General features: G+C 36.9%; 2 protein-coding genes across 3 annotated transcripts in view; one reads left to right on the top strand and one right to left on the bottom strand.

Moving 5' to 3' along the window:
* SLC30A7 (solute carrier family 30 member 7) overlaps window positions 1-3,891 on the top strand; it is an 88,346-nt gene extending 84,455 nt beyond the window's left edge. The window contains exon 11 of the mRNA XM_006164973.3: window positions 1,268-3,891. Coding sequence (XP_006165035.1) covers window positions 1,268-1,315 — 48 coding nt within the window. The 3' untranslated portion in view covers window positions 1,316-3,891. The remainder of the gene's footprint in view (window positions 1-1,267) is intronic.
* A 7,006-nt stretch (window positions 3,892-10,897) lies between these two features.
* DPH5 (diphthamide biosynthesis 5) overlaps window positions 10,898-19,156 on the bottom strand; it is a 47,605-nt gene continuing 39,346 nt past the window's right edge. Inside the window, exons 8-9 of one of the 2 annotated variants that reach the window (XM_014582748.2) lie at window positions 17,574-17,799; window positions 10,898-12,198 (exon numbers count right to left, since the gene is read on the bottom strand). In XM_014582748.2, coding sequence (XP_014438234.1) covers window positions 17,594-17,799 — 206 coding nt within the window. In that variant the 3' untranslated portion in view covers window positions 10,898-12,198; window positions 17,574-17,593. Of the gene's footprint in view, window positions 12,199-17,455; window positions 17,800-19,156 lie in introns of those variants that run through there. The other variant, XM_006164972.2, reaches the window with a different exon arrangement.

The following is a 19,156-nucleotide window of genomic DNA, read 5'->3' as shown; positions in this document are numbered from 1 at the left end:
CAGCAAAGGTAAAAGCAGGAAAACTGGATAGGAGGCCATTGCAAAATCCAGAGGAAAGAGGATAGCAGTCAGGGCCAGCGTGGTAGCAATGGAGATGATGATGAAAGGATAGATTCTGGGCTGGCATTATTTTGAAGGTAAGGTTACCAAGTATACAAATGAATCGTATGTTGAAGTTAGAGAAAAAAAGGTTATTAAGATGAGCAAAATAGATGGTTCTTAAAGTCTGGATACCAGACCATCTAGGGGGCAAATAAGAATAAGAAATGTTTCAGGCAGGACTGGGTATTTCAGTGTTTAATGTTCAAAGATGGGAAGAAAAAACATCAAGGGAAACTGAAAAGATCTGACAAATGAAGGGGCAGCCAGAGAATATTCTCTGAAAACCAAAAGGGGAAAAAGTGTTTAGTTGAAGGGCGAGATCATGTTTTATTGCTGGCAGGGTAAGTAGTAAGATGATACCTGAGAATTGAGCATTTTGTAGGAGTAACTCGGAGGTGATACTGAAAAGTAGTTTTAGTGAAATGGTGGGAGGCAAACATTTGGTTGAAATGGGTTCAAGAGAAGGAAGAGAGAAAAGGAATTGTAGACGGCAAATATGAAAATTTTTGCTGAAAAGAAGAGCAGAGATTAGCCCTGTAGCCATAAGAGGCTATAAGGTTAAGTAAAAGGTTCTTTTTAAAAGGTAGAGTAAATTACAGTGTGCTTATATGCTAATAAAAACCCAGTGGAGAAGGGAAAATTAATACAGGAAAGACAGGACAATTAAGAGAGCAACATCCTTGAGCAGCGAGTTCATTTCTAAAATGGGAGAGAGGAGTTGGAGTGTAAAATAATGGATGGTCAAACTTACTAAAGTATTTACTAATCATTTACCATGGGAGGATATAGACTGGGTTGATTTATTGATTTTAATTAGAAGCCAACCAGTCAAGCACTATGATGTCCTCTAACAGTAATGGTAGATGGGTAACCCCATTTTTCTAACTATCCCTTGGACAGAGCATGTGACTAGTGGTTTAACTCTTTTTTTTTTTTTGTATGGTAAATGGAAACTCTTTTTTGCAACTTATGAATAAATTTTTTTCTGAAATGATTTTCTGGTGCCTGATGATAATAAGTAAGAACTATTTCCCAGATGCAGAAGAGAAAAATAATTCTCTCCTTTTTAAAATGAAGATTTTTTTTTCCTGGTGCTTTTCTGAAATGTATTGTCTGTTGCTGGTACGCTTGATTTTCTAATCTTTTATTTTGTTTAATTTTTCAGGCTGGAGTGAGACAGCTTTATGTACAGATTGACTTTGCGGCCATGTAGTAAATGAAAATTATGCTTTTGTGGACCAAACTTTTCTGGTACTGTACAATCCAAAACATTGTACCCAGCATTTTAAAACAGAAAAATCATCACTACAACTCCCCAGCACCAAATAGACCAGGTGGAGTCAGCTGTGTGCTCTGTGGGGAGTTCAGAGCTAAGAGATCAGAATTAAGAGGATGTTTCCTGGACTTTTGGTCTTGTCTTTTATGTTCTTTCCTCCACACCATTTTGATTTCTGAGGTTTCTGATTTTGTTCCAGGGTGTTGGTTTGTCTTTTTTTTTTCATACAGAATGCCCTCACCTCTATTACCTCTATCTTAGCCAGTAGGAAATGCAGATTGTGGGCCTCCAGTCATCTGGAATGTCTTCACTGAAGCTCCTGGAAACCACTGCTTTCATTCCCACAAAACCAGTGTTATAAAAAAAGAACAAAACAAAAAACAAACAAACAAACAAACAAAAAACAAAGAAAGAAATGGAAATCTGTTTTATATGTAACGTCATAATTATTGACGTTCTCCAGAATATAATCATATGTTTGTATAATTGTTTGTACCTCGCAAACTTACAAAGCAAACCATATTGGATTTTCAAAGTGCCTTTGTATCAGAAAATGTATTTGCCAGCATAGAAACGTACCATCAAAGGTCATGTAAATGTTTTCTGTTTTTTTAAATGGATATTCTGTAATCTGCACAAAATAAGATTCTTGCTAGTAATGTATACAAATTGTCTTTTTGTGTACTTTCAGCATAAGTTTATATATATGTATGTGTGTATGTAAATATATATATACACACACACACACACATACACATAGGAGAAAATTCTTTTATCCCATCAAAAAATAAAAGGTGTTATTTTACTTTTTAAAACAAATTCAAGTATAACAATTACTTCCTCTATGGACTGTGCTTTTAAAATTTTGCAAGTTTATCTATTATTCCAAAAATTGTTTTGATTTAAAACATCTGCCAAAGTCCAAATTTCCATAAATGTTTCTGTGTCTATGATAAACTTTCCTGTTTCTCTCTTTGCTGTTTTTACAGATTTTATTAATGAAAGGAAAAGGCAATGTAGCCTGAAAGTAGAAATGGTTGTGATAGTGTTATTTTGCTTTTTCATTCTTCAAATGCCAAGTCATACTGTTTGTTTTCCTGTTTACACTTTGCACAAACAGTTGTTTTCAGAAATCCTAAAACAGCATTTTATTCAGTTTACACTATTGAAGTTATGGAGCAAATGTGATATACACCTCTTCCTAACACAGGTACCTTAGAAGTAAATAATAAATTAGTTTACTTTCTAGGTTCTTGCGTATTTGAAAAATAAAATTTCAATTTGAGATGCCAAATGCTTGAATACTCAAGTATTCTGATTTATGAAGACATAGTGATTGGGATAAACATTTTCCCATTGTACTTAATTTTATCACAATGTATATTCATTCCCTTTTAACTTTAAAAAAAAATGTAAATTGGTAGGAAAGAAACTTGCAGCATACAAATAATCATTGAGAATGTAGATCGACAATAAAGAACTTTTGCCAGGCACTGTGGCAGGTGCTCGTAATCCCAGCTACTCAGGATGCTGAAGCAGGAGGATCAGGAGTTGCCAAAGCTAGCTGGGCAACATGAACACAGTGAGACCCTATCTCTGTAAAACAGAATGGTAAGAAATAGAAGCACTTTTTCAGTGAAGTTGCAGAAATCCCTTGATTTTGTCAGTGTTTCAGAGTGTCTCCCCCTACCCGCCTCTTTTGGGAATTTTATTGGGTTATCAGGAAAAAGTCATGCATCATGACTTTCCTGACAGCCTAATAATTTATGAACTATTCTGTATTGGGAAAACTAGACCACTTCATGCTTTTCTAAACTGTTGCAGATTGCCATGAACTATCAATAGTATCCTTTTGCAGATAAAGATTGTTAAAACATGTTTGCTTATTGCCAGGCAGTGGAATGTTTAACTAAAACAATTTTTGAGGTCTTCTAGGAGGGAAGGTACGAAAGGAAATGTCCAGATAACGATATATTTGTGGTTGTTGTTAAAGGCGTCATTTGGAAGTTTGCAATTACTGCCAAATCTGATAAAACTCTGAGTGTGTGGGTTTGGGCATATTATAGAAAATGACAGTTCTGGATGACAGCAGACTTTGGATATATGCCTTTAAAAACTATGTGCAACTGTACTGACACTTCACGTACGGAGATAATTGCACTGCTCTATAAACTTGAATTAGCATGTTTTGAAGATCCAATTCTGCCTTTTCTGCCTTTTACTGAGCCCTCTATGTGAAGTTTTCGTCAGATTCAACCATCTTATTTAACTGTTTTCTCAATACATAAATGTAGAAACATGTTTTCTTTTTTTTTTCTTTGAGAAGGCATAGTGCATATAGAACGTTGACTGATGCAAAACTCTGATTTGGCACTTGTAAGAGATTGCCATCTCTTATTTTTTAGTAGGTTGGCATTAACTTATTATTTTTTTTGAAGAGGTTTTTGCCTTGGGGCATGTGCGCTCACCGGAGAGAGACAGAGACAGTGACAGTGACAGGAAAAGTGAGAAATTACCCCACAGGGAGGATGGCCATGCTGCAATCTCTTCTCCTCCGCCCTCCTTCAGGGAGGACTCTCACACACACACACACACACCTGGCGTGATTTAAGTCACCAGGCCCAGGACTGGAACTGGAGCTGGCCGAGTGGGAGTCCAGTGATGTAACAGCTGTGCCATCTGCTGGCCCTTAACATTTATATTTTAAATGTTAACTACCTGTGTATGCATCAGTAAAAAAAAAAAGTGAGAAAAATGAACTTTTTTTCCCTCTTAGGAAATACTGTTATGTCAGTGTTCCTGGCACAGGTGTATTACTAAAATAGATAACTTTTCTCTGAAATACTACCTGGTTATTGTTATAACATGAATTTAGGATGGCCTTATTATTGGGCTAATGGGCAAAAACAAAACAAAACTGTATCTGAGTATACCTTTGCCAATATTTTAAAAATCAAAATATTCTCTGGAGAACAAATGTAGTGCTCAGGGAAAGTTTGTGAAGTTCACCTCCTCAAATCAAAATTTACATACCCTTTTTTTTTCCAATCTAATTATGTATTACTCAAGATGAAGGGCTTCCTTATTTTGCTAACTCCCTGTGCGTCCTTGTGAAGGGCAGTCTCCCATTCCTAGTAGGCTGTTCCTTATGCCCTCATCCCTACCATTCTTCTGCAGTGGAGGCATAAGGAAATGGGCATATCACTGGCGTTGAGATTTCTCTTGTGTCTAGAATGTTTCAGCATTTTTCAAGGTATACACATATAAGAAACCAAAATACTGTGACTTTTGTATACTTTTGTAATGCAGCCAAATCATTAACATCAAATACAGCTGATCAGACTTCTCTAATATTTTTACCTATTATGGAGTAATCAATTCTTAGAGAGGCTATTAATACAGTAGCACCCTGTTATAGAATGCCGGGATTTTAGAACAACAGTTGCTTAATGTAGAATTTTACATCAATGCAGGACTGTTTTGAGAAGCAGTCTAGTTCTACCTCTCATTTTACAGATGAGAAAATAGAAGCCCAGAAAAGTGGTCATTTCCTTATAGTCACAGAGATAATTAGGGGCAGAACCAAGAATTCAGATCTTCTGACTCCAAGTCAAGATTTCTTTATACTCTATTGTACTGCCTCTCCAATGTAATATTTGCCTTTCTACAAATGTGATTAAATATTGTATGTAAATAAAGGACATCTGACCTCCATTTTTGGTACATTAAGGCACTTTATAAATGGAGTTTTATTGTCTCATTTCTCACATCTAATGATGAGGTTTAGAATATTGTTTCCATAATATTCCTTATAAATTATATAGTTTTTTATTCTTTTTTACTTTTTTATACTTATGACCAGTTCCTAACTTAAAAAAAATTGTATCTGCCCGATGGATACTGTCATCTTGTGAGTGAGTTTTTCTGTTGATTAACAAAGGTTATGTAGAATTTAAGGATCACTTATTTCTTCATTTTGTTTATATTCTGGGAAGTGAATTCACAGGTCTTATCATTTCAGTCTTGCCACCTTGGTTTTCATTTACTGGAGGGTTTTTCCATTTTACAGATTCTCAGCACCATGCAAAATTGGGCATTAAATGTTGTATAGGACAAATCTTTTAATTCAGCCAGGTAAATTGTGACATCTAATCAGAATCCCTACTACTAAACTGCTACTTACAATTTTTCATAAAAGCATTATCTTGGGAAAGTTAAGCTTTTTTTCCTTTCTTTTTGTTCCCACCTTTGAAATGAATTCTTCCTCTATTCACAAGAACTTGGAAGAAGGAAATTATTTTGTTCTTTGAAGAGCACTCATTAAAGTTTTCAGTAGATGAAGACTGTTTCTAGACCGGATCTCCACAGAAACCTTAGTGATCCTGATCTCTTAAAATCAAGACAGACTTGAATACAATAAAAAATTATGCATCCAAAAAAAAAAAAAACCTCTACAAAACAAAAACCTTTAGAAAAGCAGCAAAGAAATACAGTTCAATTTAAAGTCCAGATGGAGGTGAGTCGTTTTGAAGAGGATGTTTTTGGTTTATGTTTAACGTTTTTTTTCTTTTTTTAACCTGCAAGTTATACAGAAGGCAAGAGTGGGTAATAACCCTTACTAAGTAATTTATCTGCCAGACACAGGGTCGACTTTGTCATGTTATCCCATTTAATCCTCACATTCCTATAATGAGTTTTGTCTTGTTTTATGATTGACAGCATTTTCAAATACATATTCTTCTAGTTCATCCCTTTTAGGAGTCAATTTTTACCCTTATTCTGCAGATGAGGAAGCTATTTCTAGAGATTTTAAATGATTTTTTGTGGGATAGCCAATGGCAGAACACCTACTGGTCCAGTGCCTTTTCTGAATACTGCTCTGTGAATGTCATCCGACAATGTTAAGATCCAAGCTGAAGCCCAGTTAAGCAGCTCTCCTAGAACCTATGAACAGTCACCTGACAACAGGAGTAACCATTGTACGTTGTTTAGGTTCAGTCCTTTTGGTACTCTGACACTAATTCCTTATCTTTGACAGTGATCTTAAGATGTGCAGGCTAAAAAGAGTAATCAGAGTTTCATTTAAACTTTTTTTTTTTTTTTTTGAGAAGTTTTTGCTATAGGGCGCATGCACTCGCCAGACAGAGAGAATCAGAGAGACAGAAAGCGAGAAATCACCCCCCAAGGGGGATGGCCATGTTGAACTCCCTTCTCCATTCACCTTTTGGGATTTTGGGCACGCACGCACACGCACCTGGCTTGAGTTTTAAGCCACTGGATCCGGGACGCAAACCGCGGTCGACTACATGGGAGTCCAGCGTCATAGCCATTACGCTAACTGCTGGTCCTTCATTTAAGCATTTTTAAGATCACTAGAAGAAAAAAATGTAGAAAATTGTATTGGCACTCCCAGAGCTTTAAGGGTCTGACTCAAAAGATAGTGCCCTCTCTGTAGTATGAGGAGGGAACCTGAACTCCTACCTAAGTGTCATTTATTTAGCTTACTAAAGAATTTTTTTTAGAAGTGTAAACAATTTAGCACTGCAGGAGAGGGATAAATAGGATTTGATTTACGAGGTTATATTTTATACAGAACTTTTCAAAAGGAGAACACTGTTGAAAAAATAATAGTAACTTATATTTAAACTTAGTAACATTTAACTTTGAACTCTTACCATGGATTTGGAAATTTAGTATTTGGAATTTTGATAATGATGGTGAAAAAGAATGTTTTTGCTATATACAAAAGGGCTTCAAAAAGTTCATGGAAAAACAGAATTGAGTATGAGTTTATTTTGGTACAAAAATGTAAAGTACACAGGTTTTTCATAATATGCATTTTCTAAGAACATTTTGAAGCCCCCTAATATATCCTTTGGCTCCAAATTTACATAATAAATGGTTAACTAGTGAGTATTGTACATAGTAGTAGATACAAAAGGCTTAGGGAATGGTAAAAGCAATAATTTACTATTTATTACAGAAGACATCTTGGCATTTCTTTGGAATTTTTGCACACATCAGTCAATTTATATTCTCCATGGCCATTTTTTTTTTTCCAAGCAGCCCTGTGAGGCGCTCATTCTTTTAAAATCCATCAACAGTGGGAGTATGTAGATGTTATCTAGTTTATAATTTTTGGACAGAAGTTTGGCAAAACTGAGATTGGGGAACCTGGGCTCACTTGAAATTTTATATTTTTGTATAAACGTCTAATCAGGAACCAGAGTCTCCTTTGTTTTTATGAAAAACTGCCATATTTAAGGATCTGTGTGTAACTTGTCTTCTACTTACTCATCTCCGGGTGCATTCTCATCCAAAAATTTTACAAGTATTTCTTGAAGTTGCTCCTAAAAAAAATTACACATATACATATATATATATATATATATATATGAAAACAAGATTTAAATATTCCTTGAAAACTTTTACCTTTCTGTTCTTTTTCTCTTCCAAATACTAAATTTTAGTAGAACCTTCCTCTGTCTCTTCATTTATTTTTCATCTCTCTTTATTGTTGATTCCACTGTAGAACTTTCACTTTATACTAGTAAAAAATAAACTTTATTTTGAATTTTAGTATTTGGATTTTATCATGTATTGTGCACCAGTTAGCTTCAATGAAAATTATATTTTGACCTAGATACATCCTGTCAATAGTGTGTCAAATAATTTTATTTCTTTCTGTAATAGCTGCAAATTCAGTGATAATTTTTCAGTGTGGTATTACATAAACAGAATGGGTCATTTACTGTTGGAAATTCTATGAAGGAAAATTGGCAAATCCCTTAGTATATTCTCTATACCCCTACTTCACCTCCCTGCCTTTAAAGCGTTTTAAGCCAAGTTTATGTTTGTGTTTGATTCCTTTGGTGAAGATCATGGCATCAAAACATTTCCTAAAATGTTTGAATACAAGGCTAGGTTGGAATGCCAAATTCTAGAGACTGTCGTAATTTGGTTTAAATATGCTAAAGTGAGCAAATATGGTTTGCCTAACTGCAGTACACATCCATAATGTATGCTTCACTTTCTCTACTTGAACACATTCATGTATGTGCTTTGTTTCACAGCACATGTATTTAAAAGGAATCATGAAGAACTGTATCAAAATTCTTTCAATAAAATTCTGTTTAAAAAAAAAAAACGCTGCATTTGAATTGTGCCTACTAGTTTGACGAACTGAAAAGAAGCCTGTGAATCTAATAGTTATTTGAATAGATTCTAAAGGACTTTAAGGTACTGAAGGGAAAGAATGATTCTGAGAATGAGGAAATAGCAAAACTCATTAGAGAAAAAGACAAGGCGATGGAAATGTCTTTACATTCTGAAAAGCCTACTGTGGCTCTTATTCATCATTTTATATCATAAACACAGTATTTATTTCCAGAGGGTTTTGATTCCTAAATTATTCTCTCACCTCACTCTCTGGATGATCTCATCTTACATGAAATGAAGACCAACTCATCTGACCTGACACTTCATTATCTTCCAAATGTTTCCTCTAATCAGAGGGAAGTTAAAAAGAAAGAAAAAAAAAAAAAACACCTCGCATAAAACTCCAGACCATATTCATCCCACCCTCTCAAAGGTGTTCTCAAAGTAGCCTCTTTACTATCAGTCTCGGCCACACTGATGCTTTTATCCTCAGCATGTCTGCTATCAGATTCCTCACATGGGTCTCCACATGCCTCCTCCTTTCTAGTCATCTTCATAGCTCTTAGTGGTATGGCTCCACTGTTCTCTGTGTTGCAGAAATTGTTTAAAGACATCAGTGGCTTACTGCTCACATCCATGGCAGAAGTTGCAAACATTCAAGATAGAGACATGAAATTACCTCTCACTGGAATCTCTACTCAACTACCAATTCTATCACAATTCCTTAGAGAATTCTTACAAATGGCCTTTGCTACCTCTATTTCCTGCACCCCTATCACAAAATCCTTGCCTTCCTTAACAGTCTCTTAAATTCACCTCTTCCATTCCCACTGGCCTATTTCAGGATTTCATTGATGGCTGTAAGCAGAATCACTTCTGAAAACTGCCTGGCTCCCCTTCTATTCCCCACTCAGCTTCAGCCACCACACACACACACACAGAAACAGTTCTGACTTTGTCAGGGAGCACAAGGAACTTCTGCTGACATGTGCTCGGGGCCTTTTAAAACATTCCCCCTGCCCTGGCTTCCTGATTACTAGTACTGGGTAGTGGCTCGAATGCACACTGCCCTTTGACTTGGTGGGTCTACAGCACCTGCCAGGGATCCCTGCCTTTCCTGTGCTCTCTGGAATTAGCAATTGGACTTTTTGCAAGTCTCCAGTGGCCTGTCAACCACCCGGTTAGAGCAGCTTCTTGTGTTTACAACAGGCTTAGCCAAGTTGTTTACCCCAATACTGCGTCAACTCTTTATCTAGTTTTTGTTTCCTTCCTCCCAGAAACCACCATATTATTACACTGACAGATTAACACTTTCAGTCTTCTAGCAGGAATCTTGAGTGACTCCCCAGTGCTTATCAAATACAAATTCTGTGTACAACTCTGGAAACTCAAAGTGCTTTGCTTTCCCTCCTTATTTCCATGATATGGCAAAAGGCAAAATTTCATTCGCCTAGGCCAGAGAAATGGCACAGACATGGAGGAACAAACAAGTTCAATAGATGCAGGCAGACAGCAATTTACGATTTTTCAGTCAGAAAGGAGGGAGGGGAAAAACAGCACTTTAACGGGATTCTAGTTCCTTTGAACACTATCAAACTCATCCAGCTCTATTTCCAGGTTTGCAAAATATCTATCATAAAGTTCGGGCTTGGTACATGGCAACAACATTCATATATACAATTCAACTTTCTCTGCTCTAGTCTTGTAATTAAGAGGTGTACTATTGTTAATAGTAAGATAGTATTCAAATGTACAGAAACTGGCATAGTGTAGGCAGTCAAAATTTATTGAAAATAAATGGATGAATTATTTTTATTTTATTTTTTTTAGTCTTGCTATGTCGCAATCCTGCCTCAGCCTCCCAAGTGGCTGGAAATCCAGGCATGGACCATCATACCTGGGTTTTAGGGTGAACCTGAAACTGAACGAAGGCCTCACATGGCCTCAGGTTGCCAAGTAGCAACGTTAACCAGAAGCCTGTAATACAGGTAGGCCTGAATTATGCTTTTTCTATGAAGTTTGAGACCTCTTTGAAAATGGTTCTGTATGAATTGTTAAACTATTTTTTGTAAGACAGCCACTGCTACAACTATAGAATTAAAAACAAAAGAATACAAAAAAACATTCCAAAAGTATTTCCTGACAGTAGGCACAGAATAGATTTTGGGTTTCTTTTTTTTTTTTTTTAAGAGATTTTTGCTATTGGGTTTGTGTGCTCACCAGGGACACAGAGAGAGAAAGTGAGAAATAACCCCCAAAGGGGGATGGCCATGCTGCAATCCCTTCTCCATTCTCTTCTTGGAATTTTGGGCATGCATGCACATGCACCCAGCATGAGTTTTAAGCCACTGGGTTCAGAACTTGAACTGCAGTTGACTACATGGGAGTCCAGTGATGTAACCATTACACCATCTGCTTGTCCCTAAGCAGAATCTTTAAAGTATGACATTTTGTAAGGAAAATAATTCAGACTTACATAAAAGCAGAGGTATAGTTTCTCAGCAATGAGAAACCCTGTCATCTGGCTTAGACTTTTGCAAATGTCATAATCACTTAAAATTATAAATAAGATCTGTCTGATTAGCCATCACTATCCTCCCATCCTAAACACTAAGTTAGCTCACCAATGTTCAACTTTACAAAAGTTATGTGTCCCGTATGAGCATACCATACTACTTCCTTTTGTGCAATAATTTGTACATAGGTCAGGTGGGTTTCTACAGACTTCTAAAAAAGGTGAAGTTACTTCATGGATTTTTATTAGTTGAAATAAAGACCTTCCACTGCTTCTAAAGACTTTACTTAGGCAATCCGGTGGGAGTGGCAACTATCAGCTATGAAAATCCCAGGAACTGAGACTTTTGAGATTGGAATTTTTATTCTGTAGAGCAACAGTTCAAAAAAAAAAAAAAGAACAAAACCCCATTTTCCTCCTCCCTATGAGTAAGGATGCAGACCCAATCCCAAAGATATGCAGCAGATAACCACAGAAGTAATTAGGACCACAAGTTTCTGGCAGAGTATGGATCTAAATGGTGAACCTTTAGTAGCAAGGAAACCATGCTGAATACAGGAGAAGCTCAGGAAAGCAACGTCACAAAGCAGGTTATGAATCCCAAGGGTCATACTCAGATCACAAAGGCTTTTATTCTGATCCTATTTAGTAGGACCTAGTGGGATAATCTAGTTCAAAATACCTTGAGACTAGATTATCCGACACACTTCCTAAATCACAGACTGGGTAGCACAAACAAGATATAAACCCTAAAGGAACTGCAGTCTTTGAAAACTGATCCGACAGTGGAATCATATGGAAGAAATGGGTAAACAGACTTAAGCAAAAAACAGATTGAAGAAACTAAACAAACTCTAAATAGGATAAATCACAATAACCACACCTATCAAACAATTCCTAGCAAAATCTCACAAGCTCTTTTATAGAGGTCAACAAATTCTAATATTTATATGAAAAGACAAAGGAACCAGAATGGCTGGAACTATAGATGGCCACATTGCAATCTCTTCTCCATTCCCTTGGGATTTGGGGCATATGCACACACATGCACCTGGTGAGTTTCTCAGGCCCTTGGGCCTGGGACTCGTGCTGGTGGCGTTGGCCATGTGGAATCCAGTGCCTTAATTACCACACCACCTGCTGGCTCCTAGATGAAAAAAATTTGAGAAAATGAAACAAAGTTAGAGGAATCATACTACCTGTTTTAATTTTTCTTAGTTTTTGTATAGGGTATATGTGCACTCAACAGAGGGAGACAGAGAAAAGGAAAGTGAGTAAGAGGGGAAGTGAGAAATCTCCCCTGGGAAATGGCCACACTCCAATCCCTTCTCCTCCAGTCCCGTTTTGGGATTTTAGGCACACACATGCACCTGGTCTGATTTTCAAGCCGCTGAGGCCAGGACTGGAATCCCATAGCAGGTCATGTGGGATCCAGCACCTTAATCTCCATGTCACCTGCTGGCCTGCGCATTCCATTTTTAAGATTTACTATAAAGCTAAAGTAGTCAGGACAATGTGGCATCACTGAAGGGAGAGATGCACAGATCATCAGAACAGCAGAGTCCAGCAACAGATCCAAAATTTTTGACAGTAACATATAAACAATCCAACAGAGAAAGGAACAGTATCTTTGTAACAAATGGTGTTAGGGCAACTGGACATTTATAAGGAAAAAGAATGAACCTTAATCTAGAATTCATGCTTCATATAAAAATTAATTCAAAATGTATCACAGATCTAACTGTAAAATTATTTAAAAAAAAAAAAAAAAAAAAAAAAAAAAAAAACAACTAAAACCTTGAGACGAAAACAGGGGGAAAAAAATCTGTGTCCTTGAGCTTGACAACAGACTCTGAGACATGGTAACAGAAACATGATCAGTACAGGAAAACACTAATAGACTGAATTTCATCAAAATTGAAAACTGGCTCTGCCAACAAGATAGTTAAGAGAATGAAGGTTAAGCTACAGATTGGGAGAAAAGAAATTGTCAATCATGTATCTTACAGATAACTTGTGTCCAGACTAAATGTAACCTCTTAATGCTTAATCACAAGAAAACAGTCAAATTTAAAAATGAGCAAAATATAGGAACAGAAGCTTCATCAAATAGGATGTAAGAATGGCAAATAAGCACATGAAAAGATGTTCAACATCCTAAGTCATTAGGGAAATAGAAATTAAAACCATGATGAAGACATCACTGCAGACTTATTAGAAGAGCTAAAATTAAAAGTACTGCCAACATGAAGTGCTGGCAACCAGACAGAGCAAAGGACACTCACTCATACAATGCTGGTGGGAATGCAAAATGGCACAGCCACTTTGCAAATCACTTAGGCAGTTTCTTATAAACCTAAATGTGCACTGGGCCAGCCAATGGCTTGGTGGTTAAGGCAGCTGGATGCCCACATGGCCCTCTCAATGGTTTAAGTTAACTGGTGGTGTAAGAAAACCTGGCATCTGTGCATGTGTGCCCAAAATCCAAATGAAGAGAGAAATAGAACAGGGACTGTGGGTGATCACTCCCTATAGAGGAGAGGTGCTTTCTCACTTTCTCTCTCTTTTCAGTGAGTGCACATGTGATCTAGCAACATTTAAAAAGAAAAAATAATAAAATTAAATGTACACTTATCATGTGATCCAGCAACCTGACTCCTGGGTATTTACTCTAGAAAAAGAAAACTTTGTCATACAAAAACCTGTATGTGAATGTCTGAACAACTATACACAAATGCCAATATGTGGATACAGCTCAAATGTTCCTCTCAAATTGTGAACAAATTAAACACAAACTGTATGTTGTCTCTCCATACAAGAGAATACTACTTAGCAATAATAAAAAGGAATGAACTTTTGATACAAACAACTTGAATGACAAAAGCATCACACGAAAGGGAGTCAGTCTTATTTATATGACATTCTCAATAAAGGTAAAAGTGTAGAGAAAAAGAAAAGATCAAGGGTTGTCAGGAGTTACAGGAGGGGAGAGATATAAGCATATGGAGGGAGTTCCTTGCATAAGGAACTATGTTTTCATCTCAAGGTTTTATAGGTGTTTTGGTACCTAGACTAACATTATGATAATTTTCTTAAGAATTAATTTTATTTATTCATTCATTTATTTTAATTTGACCAGAGAGAGAGTGGGGAAAGTGAGAAAGCAAACCGCCAGGACCAGGACAAGAACTGTGATCAGTCATGTGGGAGTGTTGAGTGCCTTAACCACCATGCCACCTGCTGGTCCCTAGCATTATGGTACTCTAAAATAGCATTAAAAAAAAATGAAAGTATTAAAGAGCTAAACACTACTAAGCAAATGGATGTAACCTTCAGGTTTTTCTATTTGATCTGCCAAAGAACAATATTGTCCATCTTTTTTCTGCTGATGAATGTTTTCATTTTACAATTTACATTGAGGTTAAATTATTGGATTTTCTATTGCATGTTGCATAGAAAAGCATAGAACAAAATGCATCATGACTTTTCCAATGACTTAATATATAAAACAGAGTTGCCAGATGTAGCAAATAAAAATAAATGAGTCTAGTTATATCTTAAATTCAAATAAAAATTTGGCAACTTCCAGACCACCACTCCTGACGGCTTTTATTGCTGGTTCACATGAATTTTAACTGGTATCTTAGGTGTGGTTTTCTTTGCATTTCTTCTGCTTGAAGTTTACTGAACTTAATGGATGTGTGAATTGGTAGTTTCAAAGAAGTTGGGTCAATTCTGGCATTTGCTCACTTTTTTCCAACCCTATTCTTTTTCTTGGAATCCAGTTAACACAGGTGTTAAAATGCTTGATACTGCTCCACACAGCATTGAAACTGTTTGTCTTCTCTCTAATCTTCTCTCTTCATTAGCCTGGACAATCTCTTTATTCATATGTCATTTGTACTCTGCTATTAAAACCAACAATTCGATTCTTTTTTTATTGTAAGTTTCCATTTGTTGACTGAGAGCACCATCTATATCCATTCATTACAACCACCTGTCCTTTTCATCCATGAACATAGTTCTAAAAGTTGCTTCAAAATCCCTGTCTGCTGGGACCAGCAGTTAGCGTAATGGCTATGTCGCTGGACTCCCATGTAGTAGACCGCGGTTCGCGTCCTGGACCCGGTGGCTTAAAACTCATGCCGGGCACGTGTGTGTGCATGCCCAAGATCCCGAGAGGAGAATGGAGGAGAAGGAATTGCGGCGTGACCATCCCCCCTGGGGGGTGATTTCTCGCTTTCTGTCTCTCTGTCTCTCTCTGTCTGTCTGGCAAGTGCATGCGCCCTATAGCGAAAACCTCTAAAAAAAAAAAAATCCCTGTCTGCTAATCCCAATTATCTAGGTTATGTTAGAACCTCTTTCAAAATAGCCTTTTATTTTAAAAATAAAATACAAGCCATACTGTCCTGTTTTTTTTTTTTTCTTTACACACCACATTTTTTAGAGCTTTTTGGTCACTGTTGTTATGGTATATACTCATTTTGTCATACTATAAAGAGTGGTAAGCTTTGGTCTAGCAGGCATTTAAACTGATGACTAATCTGCTGGATTTTATGGAAGCTTGATTTCACATTATGTTAAAGGTTTTGCTCTTACTTTTAGCACAAATCCTTAGTCTTGGGCATCGTCTTTCAAAATACACAGCCATTCTGGGGTTTTGAATGAAAGCCAAAGGTGCTTATCAAGCCCTTCTAATTTGTCAACATTCAAATTTAGAATTCTTGCTCTTGCAGTAGAGAGCATCAATCTCTTTAGCTTCTTTGGCTTTCCAGCTGTGGCTCTCCTCTTGATTCCATGGAGTCTCCAGTGCACATGCACAGTTCAGGAGTTGGCCAAGATTTATGGAGAGATCATATGCAGATTGGGAGGCTACCCACTCTTGGCACTTTCATTTCTAGGATCTCCTCTACTTTGATTTTCTGCTCCTCTAGCAATGCCCATTCCATCCTCTAACACGTCAAGCCAGTAAGACTGTAACCTTCTCAAGCTGTAGCCATGTTTCACCACACTGCCTGGGAATGTGCCGAGGGGAAAAGCCAGATAAGCTGAAGTCTGCTTTCAGTAACTGTTCAGACAGTTCCTTACTACTATACTTTGTGGAGAGTTTATGATTGAGAGGCTTTGCATATAACAAAATACTCCACCATTACTCAAACCAGCTGTCCTTCATTTTAGTATTTTTAAATGTTTGCCTTAACACCTCAGAGGAAAATAGCATACAACTGGTAATTCAGTGTACTTGGCTCTCTTCTTTTTCTGTCTAGCAGACTGAAAATGTTTCATATATATTTAAGTATCTTTTATCTCAAATAAAATAGTCAAAATAATCTCTAGCTATTGATGATCCCAGGAAGTAGGGAAATTTCTGTCCAACTTCCAATGAATTTATTGACTTAAGAGGTCAGATTTATTTATTAGACCATGGAAATAGTCAAGAATTGGATTTGAAGCGGCATGTAACAGAGTTATTTCTACTCCGGACTGACACAAAATGTAAAACTCTATGGTCATGAAACATAATAAATGAAGTTACCTAAAATGAGTAGAAAAATATGACTACTAACATATATATACTACTGGGATCCAGCAGATGGCATAATGGTTACGTTGCTGGACTCCCACATAGTCCATCAAGGTTTGAGTCCTGGACTTACAGAGTTAAAACTCATGCTGGGTGCTTGTGCATGTGTGCCCAAGAGGAGAATGGAGGAGGGATTATCGTTTGGCCATCCCTCCTGGGGATGGAAATCAAAGGAATTGTACGATTTCTTATATACACACAACAGCAAAATCTCTTTTAAAAAGTATATGTGTGTGTGTGTAAAATATTAATCAATCATACAACCTCCAATATGCAGGAGAATAAAAGTCACATGACTAAGATGTTGGCTAAACCAGACAGCCAATCGAGGAGGGTGTTGTTTTGTGGCAGGGGCTCAGCTGAGCTTCATGTAAGTAAGACTGGTGGGTGGGACTTCCTCTTCCAACCTCTATTTATGCATACTAATACCAACCAGGCCAGGACACCTCATTTGGCAGTGAAGACAGCTGACTTTTTAAGAAAGAACAAAATTATAAAAATAATTTGTGAACTATTATCAATCTGTTAGCTGCTTTGCCACTCCTGACATTTATTGCTCTTTACAACTGGGATTCAAGTGATTCATGTTCCAGTCACCTCTAAGTTATACTCTGTAATGACTACCTTGTGTCAACTGGTTTCAAAAAGAGAAATTGCTTTTCAATGATTTTGTCACTGGATGTCTATCCACAAGTTTTCCAGTATACTCTGTTTCCTGTGTGTCATTCCTTAAAGCTGCCAAAATAGCAACAACAGCTGAGGACATCAAAGGGGGAAAACTCATTGGTACAAGGAGCCCAAGAACTGTTGAGTCAACTTCTTTCTTTTTGGTAACTTGTTTTATACTTAATAGATAAAACAAAAGATCTGTTTGTTACTCAAAACTGTATACATCCCGGTATGACTGAAATTTATATCAGACAACAGAAAATGCCTACGTTCGGAGTCCATCAAGGCCTTAGGATTGCATGTTGTTTTCTGGTATGGAAAACAGACTTAGCATCTCCATCTCCAGCGGGTGCATGCTGCCTCCTGTGATAACCAAGGAATGCAGTGGTCCTCCCAAGTCCACAGTACACATTTGCTGTAAAGTGCCTGCTGCGATTTTCTGGTCCTCGGCTCCAACCCTGGCTAAGCCAACACAGAGTGTCTCTTCAGTTACTGCTGTTTAAGGAAAAAAAAAAAAAGATACTGACATTCAGTTCAGCAAAAGTACCATCTTGTCCAACACTCAAGCTAACATGAGTTCCACAAATACAGTTAAAGAAGACCCAAATATTATAAATCCTGTTTGTCTGTCATTATTGACCAATTACCCACTGACTCATCTAAGTCTTTTGTAAACCATTGGCACTACTTGACATATAAAGTAGTGCTCCAAACTTCAAACTTTCAGAATCCCATAGTTTACATGAGTTTTAGTTTTAAGGATTTGATTAACAATTAACCAAATCCATATTCTTTACAGTTGCATAGCATTTTTTAAAATAGACTGAATTAACAATGTTTATTACATACTTAAGATTTTCAATAAATTGCCTGAGATATGTTAATATTGACCAAGTTGTACAGGAAAGCCAGGGGGTTATGAGATAAATACATAGATTTGCATTTCAGGTTGGCCATCTAATTTAATTATCTAGGTGACAAACTTCAGTTTCCTAATTTTTAAAAATGAAACTATTGCTCTTGAATGTTGTTTTGAGAATTCAAATAATGGATAGACAAGTGTTCAGTGAACTACAGAAACTTTAATAGATAATGGGCATTTTGGCGTTATCTATGCTTATAGGTTCAAAATAATCAACCTTCATGAACTTTCACATTACTTAACTCTGGTGTTACAGATTAAGGGCTGACATGTTTTTAAAAAGAATTATTTACATTTATTATTATTGTTATTTTAATTTGACGAGAGAGAGAGAGAGAGAGAGAAAGAGAGAAAGGGAGAAAGCAAGCCACCAGGTCTAGGACTCAAACCAAAGTTGGCCATGTGGGAATTACCTTTAACCACCATGCCACCTGCTGACCCCAAGGTCTGACACTTATTTTTATTAAACTGTGTAGTCGGGAATATTGTCCTGACTGAACAATGATCAAAATGGGACAGATGGGGACCAGCAGGTGGCATGGTGGCTAAGGTGCTGGACACTCCCACAAGGCCAACCATGGTTCGAGTCCCAGGCCTGGTGGCTTGGTTTCTCTCTCTATCTCTATCTCTCTCTGTGTCTTTCTCTGCTCAAAATAAAATAAATGAATAAATAAATAAAATTAAGTAAAAAAGTAATTATTAAAAAAAGAAGAAAAAATGGGACAGATGATTTATATCTAACAGGATGCATGGAATGCTGTATGAAGCTATGAATCTAGAACATCCTTGCAGACTGTTTAACAAGTGCAACAAGCATACTAATGAGAATAAAATAAGCAAGCAATGGTCACTCAAGAATCTCTTAATATTTTTTCTGTTAGAAGATAGGTGCTCCCGGGCCGCAGATATTGTTACGGGTAAAACGGCATG

Source organism: Tupaia chinensis, unplaced genomic scaffold (assembly GCF_000334495.1).
Source record: "Tupaia chinensis unplaced genomic scaffold, TupChi_1.0 Scaffold143775_1, whole genome shotgun sequence".
Classification (NCBI taxonomy): Eukaryota; Metazoa; Chordata; class Mammalia; order Scandentia; family Tupaiidae; genus Tupaia; species Tupaia belangeri.
Note: the sequence above shows the minus strand (reverse complement) of the source record. Positions and strands in the feature narration are given on the sequence as shown.